This window comes from Electrophorus electricus, chromosome 19 (genome assembly GCF_041902795.1).
Source record: "Electrophorus electricus isolate QZ-2024a chromosome 19, ASM4190279v1, whole genome shotgun sequence".
Lineage (NCBI taxonomy): Eukaryota > Metazoa > Chordata > Actinopteri > Gymnotiformes > Gymnotidae > Electrophorus > Electrophorus electricus.
This window is the reverse complement of record NC_137515.1, coordinates 18,992,501-19,015,000: the sequence shown is the minus strand read 5'-3', so window position 1 is coordinate 19,015,000 and position 22,500 is coordinate 18,992,501. Positions and strand designations below refer to the sequence as shown.

Below are 22,500 nucleotides of genomic sequence, written 5' to 3'. Positions count from 1 at the left end.
GTGTTCATTAATCAGACATAACTAAACGAGCACAAATAAGATAACGGAATCTGCATGGGTTTGACGGTGGAAACGTGAGCGTGTGTATCTGATAAGGAGGATGAGTTGCGTAGTGTAGTAATTAGCACATTTCTACAGCCACAACAAAGAGATAAGCCTCGACAACTTGAAGACTGTGTGTGTAGTTGGTGTGTGACACTGCTGGTTAAAAGGACATTATGAGATACGTTCCGCACCATGGGAGAGAGAGGAAGGGAGGATGTGTTTTACCACTTCATCTTAGAAACACACACTTAGATGAATATGCACTGAGAATCAAAGTCTCTTTCTCACATGCATGCACACGCACGCACGCACGCACGCACACACACACACACGCACGCGCACGCACACGCATGCACACACACACACACACGCAAGCACACACACATGCGCGCACACACACACACGCAAGCACACGCACACACGCACGCACATACGCACACACACACACACACACACACGCATGCACGCGCATACACACACACACACACACACACACACACACACACACACACACACAGAGGCTATGCCATATCCCTCTCTCATTTACAAATGAGTCCATTACTAGTATTTCAGTGCTCTCTGTTCTGTCTCTCAATAATGGATGCTGAACCCCACACACACATGCACACACACACACACACACACACACACACACACACACACTCTTTGTAATGGCTGCTGAGATTTTCATCATAATCATAACATCTCCCTTGGCTGCCATCAGTGCAGATCGAAGGTTGCTCACAGCTAATGAGATATTGTCCCACTAAAGGGCACATCACTCCATTTATTTGGAGTGCTGTGTATGTGTGTGTGTGTGTGTGTGTGTGTGTGTGTGTGTGTGTGTGTGATCTGACAAATAAGCATGCAAAATGCTACAACTGCTAAATGCGTAGAAACGTCTAGAGTGTATATTAAGTGAGAATAAGAACGTTTAGGGAAGCATTATGAAAATTGCTTTATGAAAAAGGCCATCAGAGATATTGCTAGACGTAAATCTTAAAAAAGGAATAGCATGTAATTCTGAATATTAGAAAATAACCAAAATAAATTGTTTATTAAATCAGTGACATTCATATCATGGCAGACCATGACAGCTGTTTGGTTTTGTTGGCATGAACATTCCGGCTTTTATGGAAAAGATCAAAAGATCCTTTATACGATTATTACTAAGGTTACTAAGATGTCTGATTTCTGTGGCCTGGGATTACATTTCACTTTGCATGTTTAAGTACATTAAACATTAAATAAGGATTCAATTTCACTTTACACTGCACCTCTTTGCAAGTTATTAATGTCTTAATACAGATGTCAACCAGCCCCAGAAACATTAATGTGAACAAAACAGTAGCAGACAGCAGGATGTACTAAAGGACTACAGTGGGACTCATCAATACTGAAGGACTACAATGGTACTCATGAATACTGAAGGACTACAGTGGTACTCATCAATACTGAAGGACTGAAGTGGTACTCATGAGTACTGAAGGACTACAGTGGGACTCATCAATACTGAAGGACTACAGTGGTACTCATGAATACTGAAGGACTACAGTGGTACTCATGAATACTGAAGGACTACAATGGTACTCATGAGTACTGAAGGACTACAGTGGGACTCATCAATACTGAAGGACTACAGTGGTACTCATCAATACTGAAGGACTACAATGGTACTCATGAGTACTGAAGGACTACAGTGGGACTCATCAATACTGAAGGACTGAAGTGGGACTCATCAATACTGAAGGACTGAAGTGGTACTCATGAATACTGAAGGCCTACAGTGGTACTCATGAATACTGAAGGACTACAGTGGGACTCATGAGTACTGAAGGACTACAGTGGGACTTATCAATACTGAAGGACTGAAGTGGTACTCATGAATACTGAAGGACTACAGTGGGACTCATCAATACTGAAGGACTACAATGGTACTCATGAGTACTAAAGGACTACAGTGGGACTCATCAATACTGAAGGACTGAAGTGGGACTCATCAATACTGATGGACTACAATGGTACTCATGAATACTGAAGGACTACAGTGGTACTCATCAATACTGAAGGACTGAAGTGGTACTCATGAGTACTGAAGGACTACAGTGGTACTCATGAGTACTGAAGGACTACAATGGTACTCATGAGTACTGAAGGACTACAGTGGGACTCATCAATACTGAAGGACTACAATGGTACTCATGAGTACTGAAGCACTACAGTGGTACTCATGAATACTGAAGGACTACAGTGATACTCATGAATACTGAAGGATTGCAGTGGTATTAATGAGTACTGAAAGACTACAGTGGGACTCATCAATACTGAAGGACTACAGTAGTATCCATGAAGGACTAAAGTCAAAGCGGCTTATGTGTGTGTGTGCATTTGGGAGGAAGACGTGTTCTAGCACACAAATGAACATAAGTACACTCTCACTAATGCACATACACACACACACACACACACACACACACACACACACACACACACACACACACACACACACACACGACCAAAATGAGACAAATTCACTAGATCTAATTATGTTCCTTCAACCCTGCTGTTGGGGACTTCCTCTGTATTCTAATGTGCTACTAATTCACTAATGACTTAATTAAGCAACAGAGTGAGGCTTTTAGCAGCCTCGCGGTGTTTGCCTTCCTCACTCTGGAGCTATGCTCAGCACTCCACTCCTACTCTTCTAGTTCTCTTCTAAAAATAACATGACGGACACAGCCATCATGTCTGTCTCATGGCCCTGTTTTTCAACCTTCCAATGCAACCCAAATCAACAGAATTACCAGATCTTTTTTTTTTCTTTGCTTAAAGAAACAAACACTAGCGAAGGCGACCCCAGTGGGGCACTAATCTCCGTTAGAGATCTACTATTGAGGAAGAACATGTGTCAGGGGTCTGGCCTGCACTATCCCAGCTACATTTCACTGACACGCCCACTTTCTGCCCGGGACTCAGAGCTTGGGTGAGCAATGTGATGCTATTTAGCCCTCACAGGCCGGACCCTACTGGTGAAATGACACGGGTAAAAAAGGTTCGTCATCCCTTTCAAATCGTTTGTTTTATTTTCTATGAAAGACTCTTAGAATGTGGTCATCATTTAAGTAATAATAATAATAATAAATGCACACATGCCATTGTACTGTAGAGGGATTTCCATCCACAGTTTGTTTGTTTTTTTAAATGCACACACAAAAAACAACAATAAAAACAAATGTATAAGCCCAAATTAATAATAATAAAAAACACACAAAAAACCCTAACTGGGGTTGAGAAGTCACCGAAATGTGAAAAAGTCTTTGGCATAAATGCATCGAGCTGCAAGACACAGAACAGCGTTTCACCCAATCAGAGTACTGCAAACAGCAGCCGTTCAGAATACTGGTATTGCACAAAATTTGTAGCCACACAGAATATTTGAATATGTTCAGGGCAGCCACTTTAATAAGCCCTTAAATCGGGACATACGGCGGACAGGGTCATGACCCTGCAGCACACGCCGCTAACACCAGAGCCTGCAAGCTAACAGAACGAGACTGATGAGATACATGAATGTGTCACTCACCATTCATACCTGCAGTATTTAAGGCATAGTGTCTTGACATTTCTCCTTCGTACTGTTTGAACTGAAAGGATGTGCTGAACACTGAGAACTGATTTTTCTTCTTCGTTTTGGTATTCTGAAACATTGGTTTCTTCACATAACTGTGGATGGAAACGATTTAATCAGTTTTTTTCCTGCCGAATTTTCATAGAAATCCGTAACATTTGCGAAATGTTTGATTGGAAACCTGCCTAGTGCTACATATTTACTGAACAAATGGTTCAGACAACAAAGCTAATCGATGGGAAAACAACGTATAAGAACCCGTATGTTCAATAACTAGGGTTATCTCTGTTACTGGTAGCAGCCTGACTAATCACCCAACCCTACTGGAAGGGATGCAGGGTATGACACAGCAGTCAGGACGTGTACATTGTCATACTCCTCTACACAACTCCGTTTCAGTTCAAGCCTCAGTTGGGAAGGTCTTCCATGAACGGTGTGTTTCAGATCACACCACAGAACTACAGCGCGATCAAGGACAGGACAACAACTTGGCCATTCTGCAAAAACACAAAATGTCTCTGTTGTTTTACTCTTGAGTTACCCACGTTATGCTGGATCCAGTGTGAATGTGTGCTCCAGAATGTCTATCACAGATAGAATTACATTTTCCTTAGAATTTCCTCATACACAGCATGAAATTCACTGGACTCTCAGTAACCGCTAGCCGTCCAGACCTGTAGCCTTCACAGAGACCCCACACTGCTGGGACGAGGATTTAACGTCTGTTGGTGTGGAGGGCTCTATACTAGGTGCCATTTGCCAGAAAGTTCACGTTTCGCCGCAGCATGCTGCACCACTAGTGATGTTGAACATCTAGGTGGTCTTTAACACACCCGAACATCTAGGTGGTCTTTAATACACCCAAACATCTAGGTGGTCTTTAACACACCTCAGATGGGCAGAAGAGCACCTGAATGTAAACAAAGACATATAAAATTCAGGCAACTATATACAAAGCAACATCACTACAGGTTTAGTACTCCCAACGTAGATTCTCTCACACCCACACACGTGTCCACACAGGCATTACATTTACAGCTTGACACTGGCCCTCTAAGAGTAGACAATGCGGCTGTCTCAACAAGAGGCAAAATGTCTCCCATGAGAGGACAGTAACTCGTCTAGCTGGGGAATTCCATTTAATTTCCCCGGGGCCGCCGATGTCTCGTACACACAATTAGAGCCACAACAGACAGTGGTGCGAGGACTTTTGTGAATATTTCTCCTGGGATCAATCAGGACAAAGGTTGGACATGATTTTCCTGACCTGGCCTGTTTCTGCTGCACTGAGAGGCATCCAATTATCCTGCTGTAACAAGCATGATGTTGAGAACTGGGACCAGACACGGTGTGTGTCCACGTCTCCACGTCTCTGTGCACAATGACACAGCTGCCATTACAATCAGCAAACACTGCCTTCTGCTCCTCTTTTAAATTATGTGTGTGTGTGTGTATATATATATATATATATATATATATATATATATATATATATATATATATATATATACACTCAATATATAACAATGGCCAAACATCCACGTAAAAATATGCCACTAAAATGCTGCTGCTATATTGAGGCACTAGAATGAGGCTGAAGCAGCCGCTAACGTAGCGGGGGCTGTGGTCTCCGCGTCCTGTGCTAGGCTGCTTGATACACAAGGCCGACTGTCTTTCAACGCGAGTGTGTGTGCACGTGTCTCTGAAGAATGACCAGAGACCAGTGTCTAGCAGCATGTCCCTTACACACACAGCTGCTGTTTCATCTTGGAGTGTCTGGGAAGCCAGAGTGGGAAAGGTATGGACAGAGACAGAGTGGGAAAGGTATGGACAGAGACAGAGAGAAAGTTGGACAGAGACAGGTAGAAAAAACCAGCCAGACAGAGAATATCATCCTTCATAACAATGACACCCCCTCCCACGCTCAGACAGACAGACACACACACACAGACACTCACACTATAAAGACTGCATGCATAATTAACACCAGGTAAGAGACCGCGTCTGCTCATTAACATTGGGAAACACGAGACACCTGAGATCTCGGGACAGGTATGTCTGGTCCGCCCCCTCTCCTCAACGTCACGCACTGCAGAATATGGAGTTAGTATGTAGAAGCACACACTCCACTGTCCCTGCGGACATCATGTCCTGTCTCGTCTCTGAAGAAGACAAACTAATGACAAGCAGGAACGGTTTCTTAACGTAAGCAACGTGACCACCAATCTGGCATTACTACGACCATGAGCATGCGCCTCACGTCTCACGTCCAGCTTTGGTAGTTTCGTACTGTACTGTCGCCTGTCCACCCAACAGTATGGATGTTTTCAAGCGTATTAACACGTATTATGTATGTATATGTATACATATACCTGTATACATATTATTGCATTATGTATATATATTTACATGTATACACATTAATTTGCATTATATATATATTCACACACATTATTTTGCATTATGCATACATTTACATGTATACACATACACATCGGCAAGCCTGATTTTTTTTTCTCCACCAGAAGAGGACAGAAGATGAAAACATTGTGTCTCCACAGAACAGAATCTCACCTGTGCGACTGCGTTTTTCCTGCCGATCGAGTTATTTTGGCCCAGTGCTGTGGACTGAAACATTACCAGAGCGTTGTCTGCTGTCCCCGTATTCAATTCAATTTCAAGGACGTGGCAGTCCTGTCCCTCTACGCGCCTGCATTATTGCTTTTTATTGGCTGGCACAAGCGAACGCGGAGGTCGAGGACTCCAGAGAGAACATGAAATGTGGCGTGTGTATAATATCGCACGGCTTCTGTGGAAGTCAATGTGAAAAATACACTCCAGCCCAAATTGAATTGTTGCTGAGGTCGAAGCCTTTATTTGGTGGGTGGTTTTATCATAGCCAATCACTCTTCTCCTCTGGGCGTGCGGGACAAATCAACGTTTGCTTAAAATAAAAAAACAAACAAAAAAAACAAAAAAACCCCCACAAGTCATAGCTGAGTAGTTATACAAACATGAGTAGCTTTTAACTCTCATGTAAGTGGATGAGTGGAAGGGGATTAGTCTTGACCCATGGAACACACATGGGGTTTCTCTCGCTCCCTGTGTGGAGTCCGGCAGAGTTGTCCCGCGAGTCACCGTCCTGCACTTAACGCAGTGCAAAAGGACAGCAGACGGGGGGAGACTGAGAGGAGAAGCGTCACGGAGTCACGGAGACTCCAATCCACCGCCTCCGTGGATGGACGGAGCTGCTGCGTCTCGGTACTTAAACCCCAGCCTTAATGACCACAGCAGAAACTGGTCTCAGATCAGCTTTAAAAGACACATTCCACTGAGAGCTGCTGATAAAGCCCAACAATGGCTCCAGAGTCACCAGTAAGGAACTGCAAGGGTGATGTGGCATTGGGGAGGGAGAGAACCTACAGGACAAGTGGTTACTCTTAGCCCAGTCACTATACCAGTAACAGAGAGTACTGGTTACTCTTAGCCCAGTCACTATACCAGTAACAGAGAGTACTGGTTACTCTTAGCCCAGTCACTATACCAGTAACAGAGAGTACTGGTTACTCTTAGCCCAGTCACTATACCAGTAACAGAGAGTACTGGTTACTCTTAGCCCAGTCACTATACCAGTAACAGAGAGTACTGGTTACTCTTAGCCCAGTCACTATACCAGTAACAGAGAGTACTGGTTACTCTTAGCCCAGTCACTATACCAGTAACAGAGAGTACTGGTTACTCTTAGCCCAGTCACTATACCAGTAACAGAGAGTACTGGTTACTCTTAGCCCAGTCACTATACCAGTAACAGAGAGTACTGGTTACTCTTAGCCCAGTCACTATACCAGTAACAGAGAGTACTGGTTACTCTTAGCCCAGTCACTATACCAGTAACAGAGAGTACTGGTTACTCTTAGCCCAGTCACTATACCAGTAACAGAGAGTACTGGTTACTCTTAGCCCAGTCACTATACCAGTAACAGAGAGTACTGGTTACTCTTAGCCACTTTTTTGGTGTGTGGCACTTTTTCCGCTGATTTTCCGCAGCCCTTCTCTACACCACGACACGTATCTCGTACAGCAGAGACGCTCTTATTTCTCTTATTTCAAACATTTCACTGCGAGTTATACTGTGTATGACTACGTATGTGACAAATAAACCAAACTTGAAAACTCACTTTCCACAGTTTATACACAGCTGTTATTTTTTTAGAGAAATAACTAATACTTAAGTGTATCAAAATTTTAGAATGAGAATAATTCTTTGTTAGTCTCACTTAAGTAAGATGCTAAGTTAAAACAAAGTTAACTTATACTACGCTATTGCTATCAAACATACTGCATATTTTCATACATGTTTTCCACATTCCTGTAAAAAATACGGAGAGATTACATGGCTATAAACCAGTATACCAGTATACCAGTATAATTACCTGCGTCTTTGAGATGTGTTACATTAAGTGCAGATGTGTTATCTAGAGAAACCTGCATATGTTTATGTGCACATTAGGAATTAAAGCCATCATGGCATCTGGATGCACCACTGACTCAGCCCACAAACGCCACAAATTAAAACAACTTATTAAATCTTAACAAGCACTAGAGTAAATATCCCACAAAGGACGTGACTCCACATAGACATTGATGACTGATGTTACCCGCATGCAAACACACAGAACCATTTAAACATACAGTGAAAAAATTAATTACAAAAAGGGAATAAATTAGTGAAATGTTAATAGATTAAAGAGAGCCTCTGAACCTCCTGGCTCACTTGGGTCACCCGTGGTGTTGGGAATATCGCTCTCATTCACACAGACCCTTTTAGCTGCCAGAATGCTCAGTCCCTCAGGCACGGTGACCAAATCCTGTTGCTCTGCATATCCCACAATGCAACAGTGAACCAGATGGACAGGGAGGCGGGTGTCTGCGTGGCCTGCTGAGCCGGCCATCAGTCACGCAGGATTCATCGCGCTCTCCTTCCCTATAGCACTCTCACTGGAGCTGTAACCTAGATCTCTCTCTCTCTCTCTCTCTCTCTCTCTCTCTCTCGCTCTCGCTCTCTCTCTCTCTCGCTCTCTCTCGCTCTCTCTCTCTCTCTCTCTCTCTCTCGCTCTCTCTCTCGCTCTCTCTCGCTCTCTCTCTCTCTCTCTCTCTCTCGCTCTCTCTCCAGTGGCTTTGGGAGGCTACAGGGTTATTACATGTCTGGTTCGTGCTCCTAATGAGCGGTTGCGCCTGGCTCCGCCCTCCCGGAGTTCCCCGGCAGAGCTGTGGCGACCTGTGAGTGACCGCACTGACACTTACACCGCTGACACACAGACTCAAGGAAAACGTACGAAGAACGTGATCAAAAGATGGGGAAAAACAAACAAAACAACGCCTCGCGGAACCGTGTGTCTATGGGAGCTGGAGCGGAAGGGCTTGTTTGTGTAAACCCTCCCTCCCTCACACACATAACACATATGCTGGGATCTGCGTAGGTGAGAATCACATTCTGAATGAACTGTGATTTTCACTCTCAGTGCAGAGAGCCTGATCTGAAAGCACATTCTGATCTAATGTCACTTTGGCTCTCCAGTCGTTTTTACATGGAAAAGTTTCCTGTGTCTCTTTCAGACAAGCACTCTTTGTCAAGTGTGTGCATTTGCACGGTTACACGTGCATGAGCATGTGACCCGACTCATATGTGCAGAGTCTTTGGGAGACACTGGATGTATGTCTGGTGAACGTGATCCTGCACTATGCATGTGCTTCTGGTGAGGAGGGGCAAAGAGGATTTTTTGTGTGTGTGTGTGTGTGTGCGCGCGCACATATGTGTGTGTGTGAGTGTATGCGTGTGCGCATTTGGTTCTGTGTGCGTGTGTGTGTGTGTGAGAGTGTGTGTGTGCATGCGTGTGTGTGGGTGTGTGTGTGTGTGTGTGTGAGAGTGTGTGTGTGTGAGAGTGTGTGTGTGCAGGCGTGTGTGTGTGTGTGTGGGTGTGTGTGTGCATGCGTGTGTGTGTATGTATGTGAGAGGGTGTGTGTGTGCATGCGTGTGTGTGTGTGCATGTGTGTGTGCGCATGTGTGTGTGTGTGTGTGCGTGTGTGTGTGTGAGAATGTGTGTGTGTGCATGCATGCGTGTGTGTGGGTGTGTGTGTGTGTGAGAGTGTGTGTGTGCAGGCGTGTGTGTGTGTGTGTGTGTGCATGCATGTGTGTGTATGTGTGTGAGAGGGTGTGTGTGTGCATGCGTGTGTGTGTGTGTGTGTGCATGCGCGTGTGTGCATGCGCGTGTGTGCGCGCGTGTGTGTGTGCGTGCGTGTGTGTGTGTGTGTGCGTGTGTGAGTGTGAGAGTGTGTGTGTGTGCATGCGTGTGTGTGTGCATGTGTGTGTGTGGGTGTGTGCGTGTGTGAGTGTGAGTGTGTGTGTGTGTGTGTGTGTGCACGTGTGTGTGTGTGTGCGTGTGTGTGTGTGTGCGTGTGTGAGAGTGTGTGTGTGTGCATGCGTGTGTGTGGGTGTGTGCGTGTGTGTGTGTGAGTGTGTGTGTGTGCATGCATGTGTGTGGGTGTGTGTGAGGCACAGCGGGTCAGTACACTGTGGTTCTGGTGGCTGCAGGCTAGAGGAGAGCTGTGTAGGTCCCTGACACTGTCTCACCTGTCTCACCCTGCTGAGGGATGTTGGGCCACTCCAACATCAATCACTCTGCCTGCCTGGGTCCCCCGCGCAGCCATCTGCCCTGCGAAGGAGCACCCCACGGCAGGGCGGCTGGGGCGGGGAGGCACCGGGGGGAGGCCAGTGACAGCCACGGAGAGAGAGAGAGAGTGAAGAAAACCTAGTAAAAATTTAATGCACTCCACAGAGCGGTCGTGTCATACTTGGTTATGGAGAATAATCCCAGATGTCTGCAGTGGCTGAAATGGAGCTGTTATGTGCTCGCCTCCTAACCCCGCCTGACAGCCGTGATGTACGACTACCATTACCGGAAAATATCACTTCAACTAACCCATGATCCGGCTCCGCTCAGGGTCATATTATCCACGAGGAACAAATTACACCCCCCCACCCCGTCCCGTCCCCCTACCACTATGCACTCAGACCCCAAAGTAAATACAAATTTCCTACACGGCTGGCTCCACACAGAGGCCGTGCTTTAGCTACGACAACGCTCTGCTGACTGACAGGGATGATAAAGTAGGTGACATATCACAGGCTGCTGGCCCACTCCAGAGCAGAACGCCCCTCCACACCTCACGCCCACGCGCTAAATGTGGACAGGAGAAATGCACAGCCAGGACTACTCCCCCCAACCCCCACACCCCCCCCGGTGTGCCCGCAAGCGTGAAAGTGCAGGATGGGGATAAAAACGTTTTATGTAGGAGTACTCCCGCGGAGAGATCGAGGAACACGCCTCTCCTCCTGTAACTGCCTCGAGGCAAAGCGTTGCCGGGAGAACACGTGAAAGGAGAAGGGAGAAAAAGGAGGGAAGAGACACACATCCGAGTAAATATATTAGCGGCGAGGTTCTTTATCTGCTGTCAAGGACAAACGGACTCTCGCCGCGGTTTGAAAGCTACCGTTTAACGCACGGGACTCGCCGTGGAGACGAAAGAGCCAAATTACAGGCCTTTAACGTGTGCTGCCATTAACAAAAGAAGCTAACGGCTCTCAAATGGCACTCGGCCGCCAACACAGAAGGAATAACTGAGAAGCAAAGGCGGGGTCTGGACAGAGAGGGGAGTGGCCCAGAGACGGAACCACTCCCCTCTCTACAGCAGGGCCAAACCCACCATCTGCAATAATAAACAACAGCAGCATTAAAAGCCATCGTGTCTGGCTACAAAGAGACTCTTCAAATGTGCTGGAGACCTAATCTTCAGATGCCTGTGTAACCTGTTATGACGTGATAGGTCTGCGATTGGAAACTGATCTGTTATCAATACTAAGGGCCACAGTGCTGACTTTCCAGTGCACTCATTGGCAGCCCAGTAAAGGACTTTGAGTGTGCGTCCATTACAGGTGAAGCGCACTGCTGTAAGGCGAGGAACCATTTAGCAACTGCTCATACATATGTGCACGGATGCTGAGTTAGTCTTACAGTCCAGAGGAGATGAACGGATGTAACAGATCATCCTGGCTTTGCTGGGGCGTGCAGTGCCGCTCTGTGGTCAGTTGCAGACAGGTGGTAGCTAGTGGTCAGCGTCATCGGGACTCAAATGGTCTCCAGTGGTCACAACGTGGTGTCGTTAACCGTACCATCCCCCCCACACCCAAACACACACACACACACACACACACACCATTCCTTCCTCTATCTTTCGTTTTCACCTGTCAGTTTGTGTTTCTAAAGAGCAGACAAGGTCCTACATGGTCTGTCTAATGGAAGAAGAGAGACAGAGAGAGACGGAGGGAGAGAGAGAGAGAGAGCGAGAGAGAGAGAGAGAGAGAGAGAGAGAGAGAGGCAGACAGACAGTGCCAGTCTCCATGGTCAGGGCCAAGCCAAAAGCTTTTCAGAAAATTTCTAGGCGCTGCTTGGGCTTCCTGACGCCAATTCATCTAGCGGCGGGAGAGAAAGGCGCGGTGCCCAGGCAGGCAGGCCGTGCCAACGAGGCAGGGTGAGGGGCAGGGCCTGTGTTCAGACAGTGCCGTTTAATAAACCTCAGCCCTGCTCCAGGAGACACAAACGAGATGTCAGAGCCCCTATACACCCTCACGCTCCGTGCACATGTACACAAATATCCAGGAAACCAGGAAATACATATGTAAAAATGCAATAACAAAAATAAAATAAAAACCTTTCAATGGGAGATGCATTCAATTATATATATATAAAATTTAATGCATCTTTCATTCGAAAAGTCCTGTGTACTGGTAAGACAATGAAGTGATAAGGAGAAGAACCTTTTGCTCACAACGGGGCAGAGAGAGAGAGAGAGTGAGAGAGAGAGAGAGAGAGAGAGAGAGAGAGAGAGAAAGAGATAAACATAGGGTAACGGCAGATACAGAGGCACGTGCTACTCAGTGACAACAGCGTTATCACCTCACTTCCTTTCCCCAATCTTAGGTAAGATGAAGGTTGCGCTCACATTAGTGTAGCCCAGGTCACATGACCGCATACATACAGGAAGAACAGATAAAAAAGGAACAGTAAAGAATGCTGGAACATGGAGCTGTTCTCCCTGCTGTGGCTCCTGACCAGTCGTGAGTGGGAGGAACAGAAATCCACTAACCATGTTTACGCGAGCACAACCGACAGAACCTGCTTCATTTATATGCGTGCATGCGTTGTAAACACGCGCTTCGAGAGGTTCAAATGCATTCCTCAAGTTTGTTGGTTAAATTATACATGATGGCATGACCGTGGGGAATAGTCACACATCCAGAAGACAAAGAGCACTCTTGCAGAACTAAACGCGTGTGTGTAAGACTATGATCGCGCTCCTCTGTTTATTTAATCAGTTCATCAATGGAGGGGAAGCCAGGAGCTTTGAGAAGAATGAGGAATTACAGGAGTGTAAGAGAATCATCAGTGCCGCCACAACAAACAACAAACCCTCAGACCGCGGGCAGCCACTCTCACCAAACACGACCCCACCTTCATGACAACGCAGCCTTCGAAATGACAACTGAAAGGTTTTTCATCAGACTGTTCAGTCCGCGCTGTTTGGGAAAGTGTCTCGGACAAGCGTAGTAATCTTTAACGACTACGGTCTTTAGCAGTCCAATACAGGTGGTTTAAAGCACTCTGGACCAGCTCGTTTTCACTCAGATATGTGACACTGTGTAACAATGTTCATGATTCGGCGTGGTAACATCATAAAAATAATGGAAGTCAGACTAGTTATGGTTGGACATGTTTGTAATGTCAGTGTAAAGGGTCAAAATCTTCACCTCTCTGATCTGCCATGGTGAAGACTTCCAGAGAGACCCAGGCACACCATATTGATACATGAACGCTGCAGCCACTGAAGCTCGTAATGGTGGAATTTAAATTTTGCACACCATTTAGTCATTTATAATTAATGCACTGCTAATTAATTTTCTTTCACAGTTATTAACAAGATATTTAATTTTAATTAAATAGAATTGCACACTCTCAAGGAAAGTCTAACATGGAATTCTCACTGGTAGTACTTGAAAAATGAAGGCGGGTTCGATTTTGGAGGTGAATGTTGCGTAATGTAAAACAGAATATTGAGAAGCCTCACCTTGTCTTCTTGGTCACTCTCACTGTCACACTGAAAACGAGAGAGAAAAGCAACGTTAGAGCCCCGTGCAAACCCCCACGCTGCAATAGAGCCCCGTGCAAACCCCCACGCTGCAATAGAGCCCCGTGCACACCCCCACGCTGCAATAGAGCCCCGTGCACACCCCCACGCTGCAATAGAGCCATGTGCACACCCCCATGCTGCATTAGACACCTCAGCAATGTTAGAGCCCCGTGCAAACCCCCACGCTGCAATAGGCACCTCAGATAGTACTGCCACCCATCACGGCGCAACTCATTTAAAACACTGCAGGGTCACGCTTTAATTCACACAGATAATAGTCTCTCAGTTCGAGCTTGCTGGCTACACATGGCCCATTATAGGAGTAAAACTGGAATGAGCAGTTATCGAATCCAAATCCGAGAGTCTATGCCCCGACCAGCCCAGAGTACAGCACACACCTTATTCACCCCCCAACGCAAGGACGCAGGCTTTGCGTTGAAACAACAGAATTCTGCATTTTTCAAGTGTCTTAGGGGCAAACAACAAGGCAACCCAAAACAGCATCCAGGAAACTCGAGCGAGGAGGAAAAGGTCTCTGAACCCCACACAAGCAAAAAAGGAAACCAAGAATGATGTGCAGCTCCCAGATCTGAGCGTCTCTCTCTCTCTCTCTCGCTCGCTCTGGTTTGAGTCTGTGTAGTTCTTTATGTGGTAATTAGAGACGTGCTTGGAGAGACTTCAGCACAGAGGATTCATTTGACCCTGCAGAGGTGGGCAAGGTGGAGTCTGCAGGGTGGAGTGTGGAGGGTGGAGTGTCTGCAGGGTGGAGTGTGGAGGCTGGAGCCTGCATGACCGATTACAGTGGATAAGGTTTAACTCTGTGCCAGCTCTAAATGATTGACAGAAGTTGGGCCTCAGACTAGCGATGAGAGAGAGTGAAAGAGTGAGAGTGAGGGAGAGAGAGAGAGAGAGAGAGAGAGAGAGAGAGAGAGAGAGAGAAAGGTGAATATTTCAGCAGTCTCCTGGCTGGGAACTCAGCAGGGAAGAGCATCCACGCACACACACAAACACACACACACATTCACATATACACAGACACACACACACGTGCACAATAAATCTCTATCCTCTTTAACAAGAACCCAAAGACAATTCTCATAATTCAGCTCTTTCCGAATATTCTCCCATAACTCTCTACATAAATAATGTGTGTGTCTTTCTGAACCTCACACTCTGGGCTTCATTAACTCCAGCTGGTTTCACTCTACTGAAGGCAGGCATCAGAGGAGTTAAAGTATAAGGGCAACGTGCTTTTTTGCGCCCGGCGCAGCGATCTGGCAGCTTCTCTGTCACCCTGTCTCTCCTGCTCACTGTGCCGCCTGCCAGTTGCTGTGATTGCTGAGATACGGGTGCAGCAGAACGGCGCGCCCTTGCTCACGGAGTGGGTGGAAGCGCGTTACCCAGCGCAAGCGTGCCACAGCTCATTACTCTGGGCTAAAGGGAGATCATTGCCGACGGCGAGCAGAATTGACTTTCTGCGCCGCGACCTGATGATGATTTAATCAACTTTTCTCTTTTCACTTCTCATCCGTGTGGCTGTCACCAGAGCAGGTGTCTCTAAACGAGCCTCTCACACGCGCCACTGATGAGAGAAAGAGAGAGAGAGAGAGAGAGAGAGAGAGAGAGAGAGAGAGAGAGAGAGAGAGATATGGCTGTCATTACTTTTCCCCCTCCTTCTGCTTTCATTCCAAGAACAGAGGTATGCAAATTTTATTAGTGGTGTAGGAGATGAGGGACAGAGAGAGAGAGAGTGAGAAAGAGAGAGAGATCCAAAACAGACAATGACAATTAACCGAGAAGAATCTCTTCACTGTCAGAGATGCAAAGCAAAATGAAACGTCAGTAAGCGACAGAAAAAAGCTGAACTAAAAAACATCGTCCAACCCCCTCAGAGACAGTGAGCTGACCTGAGAGAATCTGATCTTTAAGAATTTTAAGAGCGCCACACCGGCCTGTACACCAGTATCAATACGCTGAAGGATCGCCGGAGTAGTGCTGATTAGTCTGTGACGTCACAATTGTCCAGTGGAGTGGAGGAGAAGGTAGGTCTGGCTATGGAGGCCAAGGTCTTGAAGACCTGGCTGGCAGCACGGCACCCTCTCTCACGCCTCCCTCGGCTGCTTTTCACTAACAAGCACTATCACACCCAGATCATAATAATACACATATACAGGATAAGATGTAAATGTCCTTTACCATTAGAGCTCTCGTAGAGCCTTCCACAGAGTGCTGCTGACTCTCTTCACTCCAGCAACCACTACATTGCGAGCTCTTCTCACTTGTCATCACGTCCCTCCTTCGATGTCTCATTGAATTAGGCCCGTGACATCTCCAGAAGGCTCAACAGTGAGGTCTGGCATCCCAGCCACCACCCCCACCTCCAAGCTCATGTTTAAACCAAGCCAGGCCTCTTTAAGCTCAATGCCACCAGCAAGCACAACCATAAAATCCAGGATGGCCTTCCCAGGCCCAATGGCACTGGTAATGGCACCAGTAAAGCATACTCAGTGCCCCAAGTCCAAATGGATTTTACCCCAAGTCCAAATGGATTTTTATAGCAGGAAGCGTTCCGAATCACCACAGAACCGTCCTGGCCACCCCAGTGACTAAGGCCGGCACCGTTAACGCCTGCCCCATGCCACCAGTTCCTTCTGGATCTACCACATTACACAATGACATGACAACCTCATCCACTCCACCCTTACGGGGCCTGACCCCACCAGTCTTAGCTCTCCTCCTCCACAACCACCGACTGGCCTTTTCAGGCACTTCTGATAATTCCTTCACAGCTACTCTTAATTCACGGCCTCTAAGGCTGAATTGCACAAGCAGTTCCTATCTCTACTGGTCTAACTGGTCTAACCCCTATCTCTACTGGTCTAACCCCTATCTCTACTGGTCTAACTGGTCTAACCCCTATCTCTACTGGTCTAACCCCTATCTCTACTGGTCTAACTGGTCTAACCCCTATCTCTACTGGTCTAACACATATCTCTACTGGTCTATCACATATCTCTATGGTCTGTCACCTATCTCTACTGGTCTAACTGGTCTAACCCCTATCTCTACTGGTCTAACACATATCTCTACTGGTCTATCACATATCTCTATGGTCTGTCACCTATCTCTGCTGGTCTAACATGTCTCTTACTGGAATATCACTTATCTCTACTGGTCTAACACATATCTCTACTGGTCTAACACGTCTCTACTGGTCTAACACGTCTCTACTGGAATATCACCTATCTCTACTGGTCTAACATATTTCTACTGGTCTATCACATATCTCTACTGGTCTAACACCTAGGTATTCTTTAAAATTTGATGGTTTTTTTACTTTTGATATAAACATTAATTCATTGTGTGTGTGTGTGTGCGTATAAACACACTATACTTTGTTTTTGATATATTCAAATGTAAAGAAGCTCTTAAAGTAAAGGTTTAACTAACCTAATGTTTATTACAAAAGTGGTATGCCAAGACAGTTTTCTGAGATAGACTGAAAAGAAAGAAGTATTAAGACAGACAGAAAAGGATGGAGCAGAATGTTAAGGAGCAAGGCAAAAACAGAGAGGCGAGAACAGACAAGGCAGGAAGTAAACCTGCTGACTTCCGAAAAGTGCATAGTGGATGATCAGTAAGAAAACCCGACTGGAGCCTTGGCAAAGAAGGATGCTTAACAGCAAAGCTGTCACCACGTAGCGTCTCCTAGACTCTAGAATAACAAAGACATGTGGCATGTAACTACAGCTAATCAAGTCTATGCGTCCTGCAGCAGATTCCCACATTAGATGCCATTTTTACTGCAAGCAGCAGTAGCCATGTCTGTTAGCAGATAAAAATCGAGACAGAACAGATTCGCCATACTAATGGTATTGTTTAATGGACACATTTTAACTGTGTGTAGTTCCGTTAATTATGTCTAGATGGTGAACAGATGCTACAATTTCCCTGTGAGAGACTTTCTGATTACAGCTAATGAAAATATTGTAAAAACAGTCACCTCTAATTATATTATTATTGTTAAGATGGCCTGACTTTAATATCTGCTTAAGTTTATACACACATTTTATAGCCTAAAAACAAGAAACCCCACCAACACATCTACCGCAAACATCCTGCTCTTCCTGAGGCTCACTGTAACTTCCTGTTCTTCCTGACAGCAGACTTTACAAACGCTCACTATAACATCCTTTTCTTCCTGACGGTAAACTTTACAAACGCTCACTGTAATGTCCTGTTCTTCCTGACGGTAAACTTTACAAACGCTCACTGTAATGTCCTGTTCTTCCTGACAGTAAACTTTACAAATGCTCACTGTATCGTTGTGTTTTTCCTGACAGTAAACTTTATAGATGATCACTGTAATGTCCTGTTCTTACTGACCTTACTGAGGTCACTGTAAATTCCCCTTCTCGCTCACACATGCATCCATGGAAGACCTTTTTCAGAATATTTCTCACTACGTACTGCTCACACTACATACTACACACACATTTTACATTGCACATTACAATTGTAAGTTGTAATGCACCACTCTGAGATGACTGTCTGTACCAGAGTTCTGCACCGTGCACACAAACCTTCCAACCTTCACTGCCCTCTTTCACAAGTGTCCTGGTTTTGGCCAAAAGGCAGGTGTTAGTATACATTTATACCTCAAATACATTATTCAATGTTGCTTATGCAAACACCTATGACTAGAGCATACATAAAGTGATATATGCATGCATGCATACACACATAAAATAGCCACACATTACCTGCCCATCTCACAAAAAGGTTATTCATCAAAGAGGGCACTACAAACATGGCTCAGCCATGCAGAAAATAGAAAAAGCCATGATTGGTCAATTTCCTTCTGCGCATACATTAACCAAATACAGCCTATAGGCTGCTGGAGAACATGTGTGTACCAAACACACCGGCAGCTCAGTGCAGGAGGGAACTGCTCCAAATGTACTGCTTCACTATGGCATGGGAGGGACGTGAAACACACACTATGGTTTTTATATCTACACACACATACACAACACAAAACAACACACACATGCCAACACAACACAACCCAGCACAACATACACATTCCAACACAACGCAACACAAACAACTCAACACACACACCCCAACACAACACAAGGTTCAGACACTGAATCTTTTCTACCGCATGAGCATAGCATCAGCAGTGAGACAAAAACTAATATCCGCTCTGATTGAAAATTGTTCAATCACGCCATCGTCTTGGGACCCCGTGACCTGCCAGAGGCTGTGAGTGAAAACAGTAAGGGCCACATCGAAGCAGTGAGTGTGTGCAACGCTCCCAGCCCACCAGTCACGGGCAAACTCCCAGAGAAATGTGCGGTTTTGCTTCATAAGTGCTGGAAGCCAAACACACTGCACCGCACGGGGCTCTCCCAAAGCATGTTTGAAAAAGCAACATGTCAAGAGACACAAGAAGACGTCTGTTCTGATTTAATACTAAGTGATGGAAAACCACAGTTAAATGTCAGCTTAGGATATAAAGTATGCAACGTTTTATTTCATGGTCTAGTTGCCGCTGTATTATAATTGGCAACGTCGATGACCATTGAATTAATTGACAGTGATCTGAGGGCAGCAAACCCAGCCAGTGGGGTTTCGTTTGATGTAGGCAGCGTTTCTAAAGCTTCAGTGGAGGAGGGAAGAGCTGGAAGATCGCCTAACTGCCTCTCGGGTTCCCCCCCAACCCCCCTATCCCAGTCTCCCTGCCGGTCTGCCCCACTGCCTGGAGGCGGAGGTGAGCGGCGGGGAGGGATGAGCCTGGAGGATGGCAGCTATGTCCAGGGTCAGCACAGACAGTGCCGCTTCAGAGAGCTCTGTTGCCCCCCCCCCACTAAGCCTCCCCTCGCCCCTTCTGCCCCCCCCCCCACCAACCCACAGGAAGGGAAAAAAAAAAAGAAGAAGAAGAAGCCGCGCTTCCTGATGGGTTTCTGATGCAAACCATGGCGCAGCAAAATGGTTTCTTCCCCTCCTGCTGCCTGAACTTCCATCTGCTGCTGGGGCTCCACCACCGCCGGCCGCCTGCCTGTCACAGCGCGCCGCGAAATTAGCCAGGGAGGAGGCGCATGCTAGCGCTAATTACATTTTAATCATTGGAAATGTGTTGGCAAATCAAGGCCTGATTGCCATCTTGGAGCTCTTGCGCTCCTCCCTGCAGAGGGAGAGGGGGAGAGAGAGAGAGAGAGGGAGGGAGGGAGGGAGGGAGGGAGGGAGGGGATGGGACAGGGCCAGCAGTCAGGCGTTCGGAGGGGAAGATGGCACGTTGCCTGGCGCTCGGAGAGAGGGACTCTTGGTACTGCTTTATTGCTTTGTGCTGTGAGCCTACAACTATTTAGTTCTTCCAGTTCCTAGAAAATGAATGAGGCCCGGGCAGCGCCTGCTACATTACTCACACCGCAGCCAATCAACCGCACGTGTTTTTAAGTCAGTTTAGTGTTTTTAAAAAGTAATATTTTCAGTTCGGTTTTGTCACCTATAACAGCAACCTTTTTATTGTTATATATTTTTTTATAATTTCTTTTTTTTATTACTTCTAATACTTGTAATGTTTGATAGTGAAATCTTCAGAGGGGATGTGGGGTAGATTTTGTAGTAGATGTTGTAGTAAATGGTGTAGGGGATGGTATAGTGGATGGTGTATTAGATGGTGTATTGAATGGTGTAGTAGATGGTGTATTCGATAGTGTATTAGATGGTGTAGTGGACTACACACTCACATCTCACTGTGACACTACACACCCACACCTCACTGTGACACTACACACCCACACCTCAATTTGACACTACACACCCACACCTCACTGTGACACTATATACCCACACCTAAATTTGACACTACACACCCACATCATACTGTGACACTACACATCCACATCTCACTGTGACACTACACACCCACACTTCACTGTGACACTACACATCCACATCTCACTGTGACACTACACACCCACACTTCACTGTGACACTATACATCCACACCTCAATTTGACACTACACACCCACATCTTACTGTGACACTACACACCCACACCTCACTGTGACACTACACATCCACACCTCACTGTGACACTACACATCCACGTCTCACTGTGACACTACACACCCACACCTCACTGACACTACACACCCACACTTCACTGTGACACTACACACCCACACCTCACTGTGACACTACACATCCTCACCTCACTGTGACACTACACATCCACATCTCACTGTGACACTACACACCCACACTTCACTGACACTACACACCCACACCTCACAGTGACACTACACACCCACACTTCACTGTGACACTACACATCCACATCTTACTGTGACACTACACACCCACACTTCACTGTGACACTACACATCCACATCTCACTGTGACACTACACACCCACACTTCACTGTGACACTACACACCCACACTTCACTGTGACACTACACACCCACACCTCAATTTGACACTACACATCCACGTCTCACTGTGACACTACACATCCACACCTCACTGTGACACTACACATCCACATCTCACTGTGACACTACACACCCACACTTCACTGTGACACTACACATCCACGTCTCACTGTGACACTACACATCCACACTTCACTGTGACACTACACATCCACATCTCACTGTGACACTACACACCCACACTTCACTGACACTACACACCCACACCTCACAGTGACACTAGCCAGTCGTGGGTGTGTATATTTGTGCTTGCTGACATGTACAGTTATCTATCCTCCAAGTGTGTTGACCTCTGCTGCAGTTTGAAAGGATGTGGTGCCTGACATCACGTGTGTCAGAGGCAGCACACACCCACTACACCCAGGTATCTAACGTATGACAGCAGGAGGTTTGCTAGCTCGTGGGTGAGAACTGAGGGAACAAATAGAATAACATAAAGATTGTCTGTATCTTTGGTGCCCAATTTATGGGTCACTATATTAGGCACAACGATATTACAGAGACTCACAGTGCACAGCTACAGGTTCTATAGACTTCCATGCTCAGTTTGTCACTTCTAGCCAATTCTGACCAAGGCACCACTGCTAGGCAGATAATGTCTGGACAGCAGTCCATTCTCTGTGTTGCAGTGGCTCTCAGAAGGTGGTGGAGAGGTTCGAGGTTCAACACCTTTATCAGAGTTTTTTCTCAAAGTGTCCATGGCAACAAATGGGTTCTAGACTCTCCCGGTGCACCTACATGTCTGGGTTCTAGACTCTCCCAGTGCACCTACAAGTCTGGGTTCTAGACTCTCCCGGTGCACCTACAAGTCTGTGCACCTTCTTGCTTTCCTCTGCCACTGAATCACACAGGGTAGCTGTGCACAAGCTAATTCCAAAAAACAGGTCTTCCTAACCACGAGCCTCAATTTGTGTCCGTGAATTCCTGAAACATAAACAATTCCAAATTGTAACGGCATTCAGGAGCGCTGAAAACATGGCAGGGGGAAGTGTGAACACTGACATGTGGGAAACAGAGGCAGACGCTTAAGAGCGGGACAGACCACCGGGACCGTCGGGTCTGGACAGATGACATCC

The 22,500-nt window shown here is 46.3% G+C and overlaps 1 protein-coding gene across 10 annotated transcripts in view; it reads right to left on the bottom strand.

The window, feature by feature from the left end:
- auts2a (activator of transcription and developmental regulator AUTS2 a) overlaps window positions 1–22,500 on the bottom strand; it is a 317,309-nt gene that overhangs the window by 110,139 nt on the left and 184,670 nt on the right. For 9 of the 10 annotated variants that reach the window (XM_035535457.2, XM_081701846.1, XM_035535458.2 and 6 more), the window contains one exon: window positions 13,856–13,885. The exons of the other annotated variant lie outside the window; for it this stretch is intronic. In XM_035535457.2, coding sequence (XP_035391350.1) covers window positions 13,856–13,885 — 30 coding nt within the window. The remainder of the gene's footprint in view (window positions 1–13,855; window positions 13,886–22,500) is intronic. 10 annotated transcript variants of the gene reach the window in all.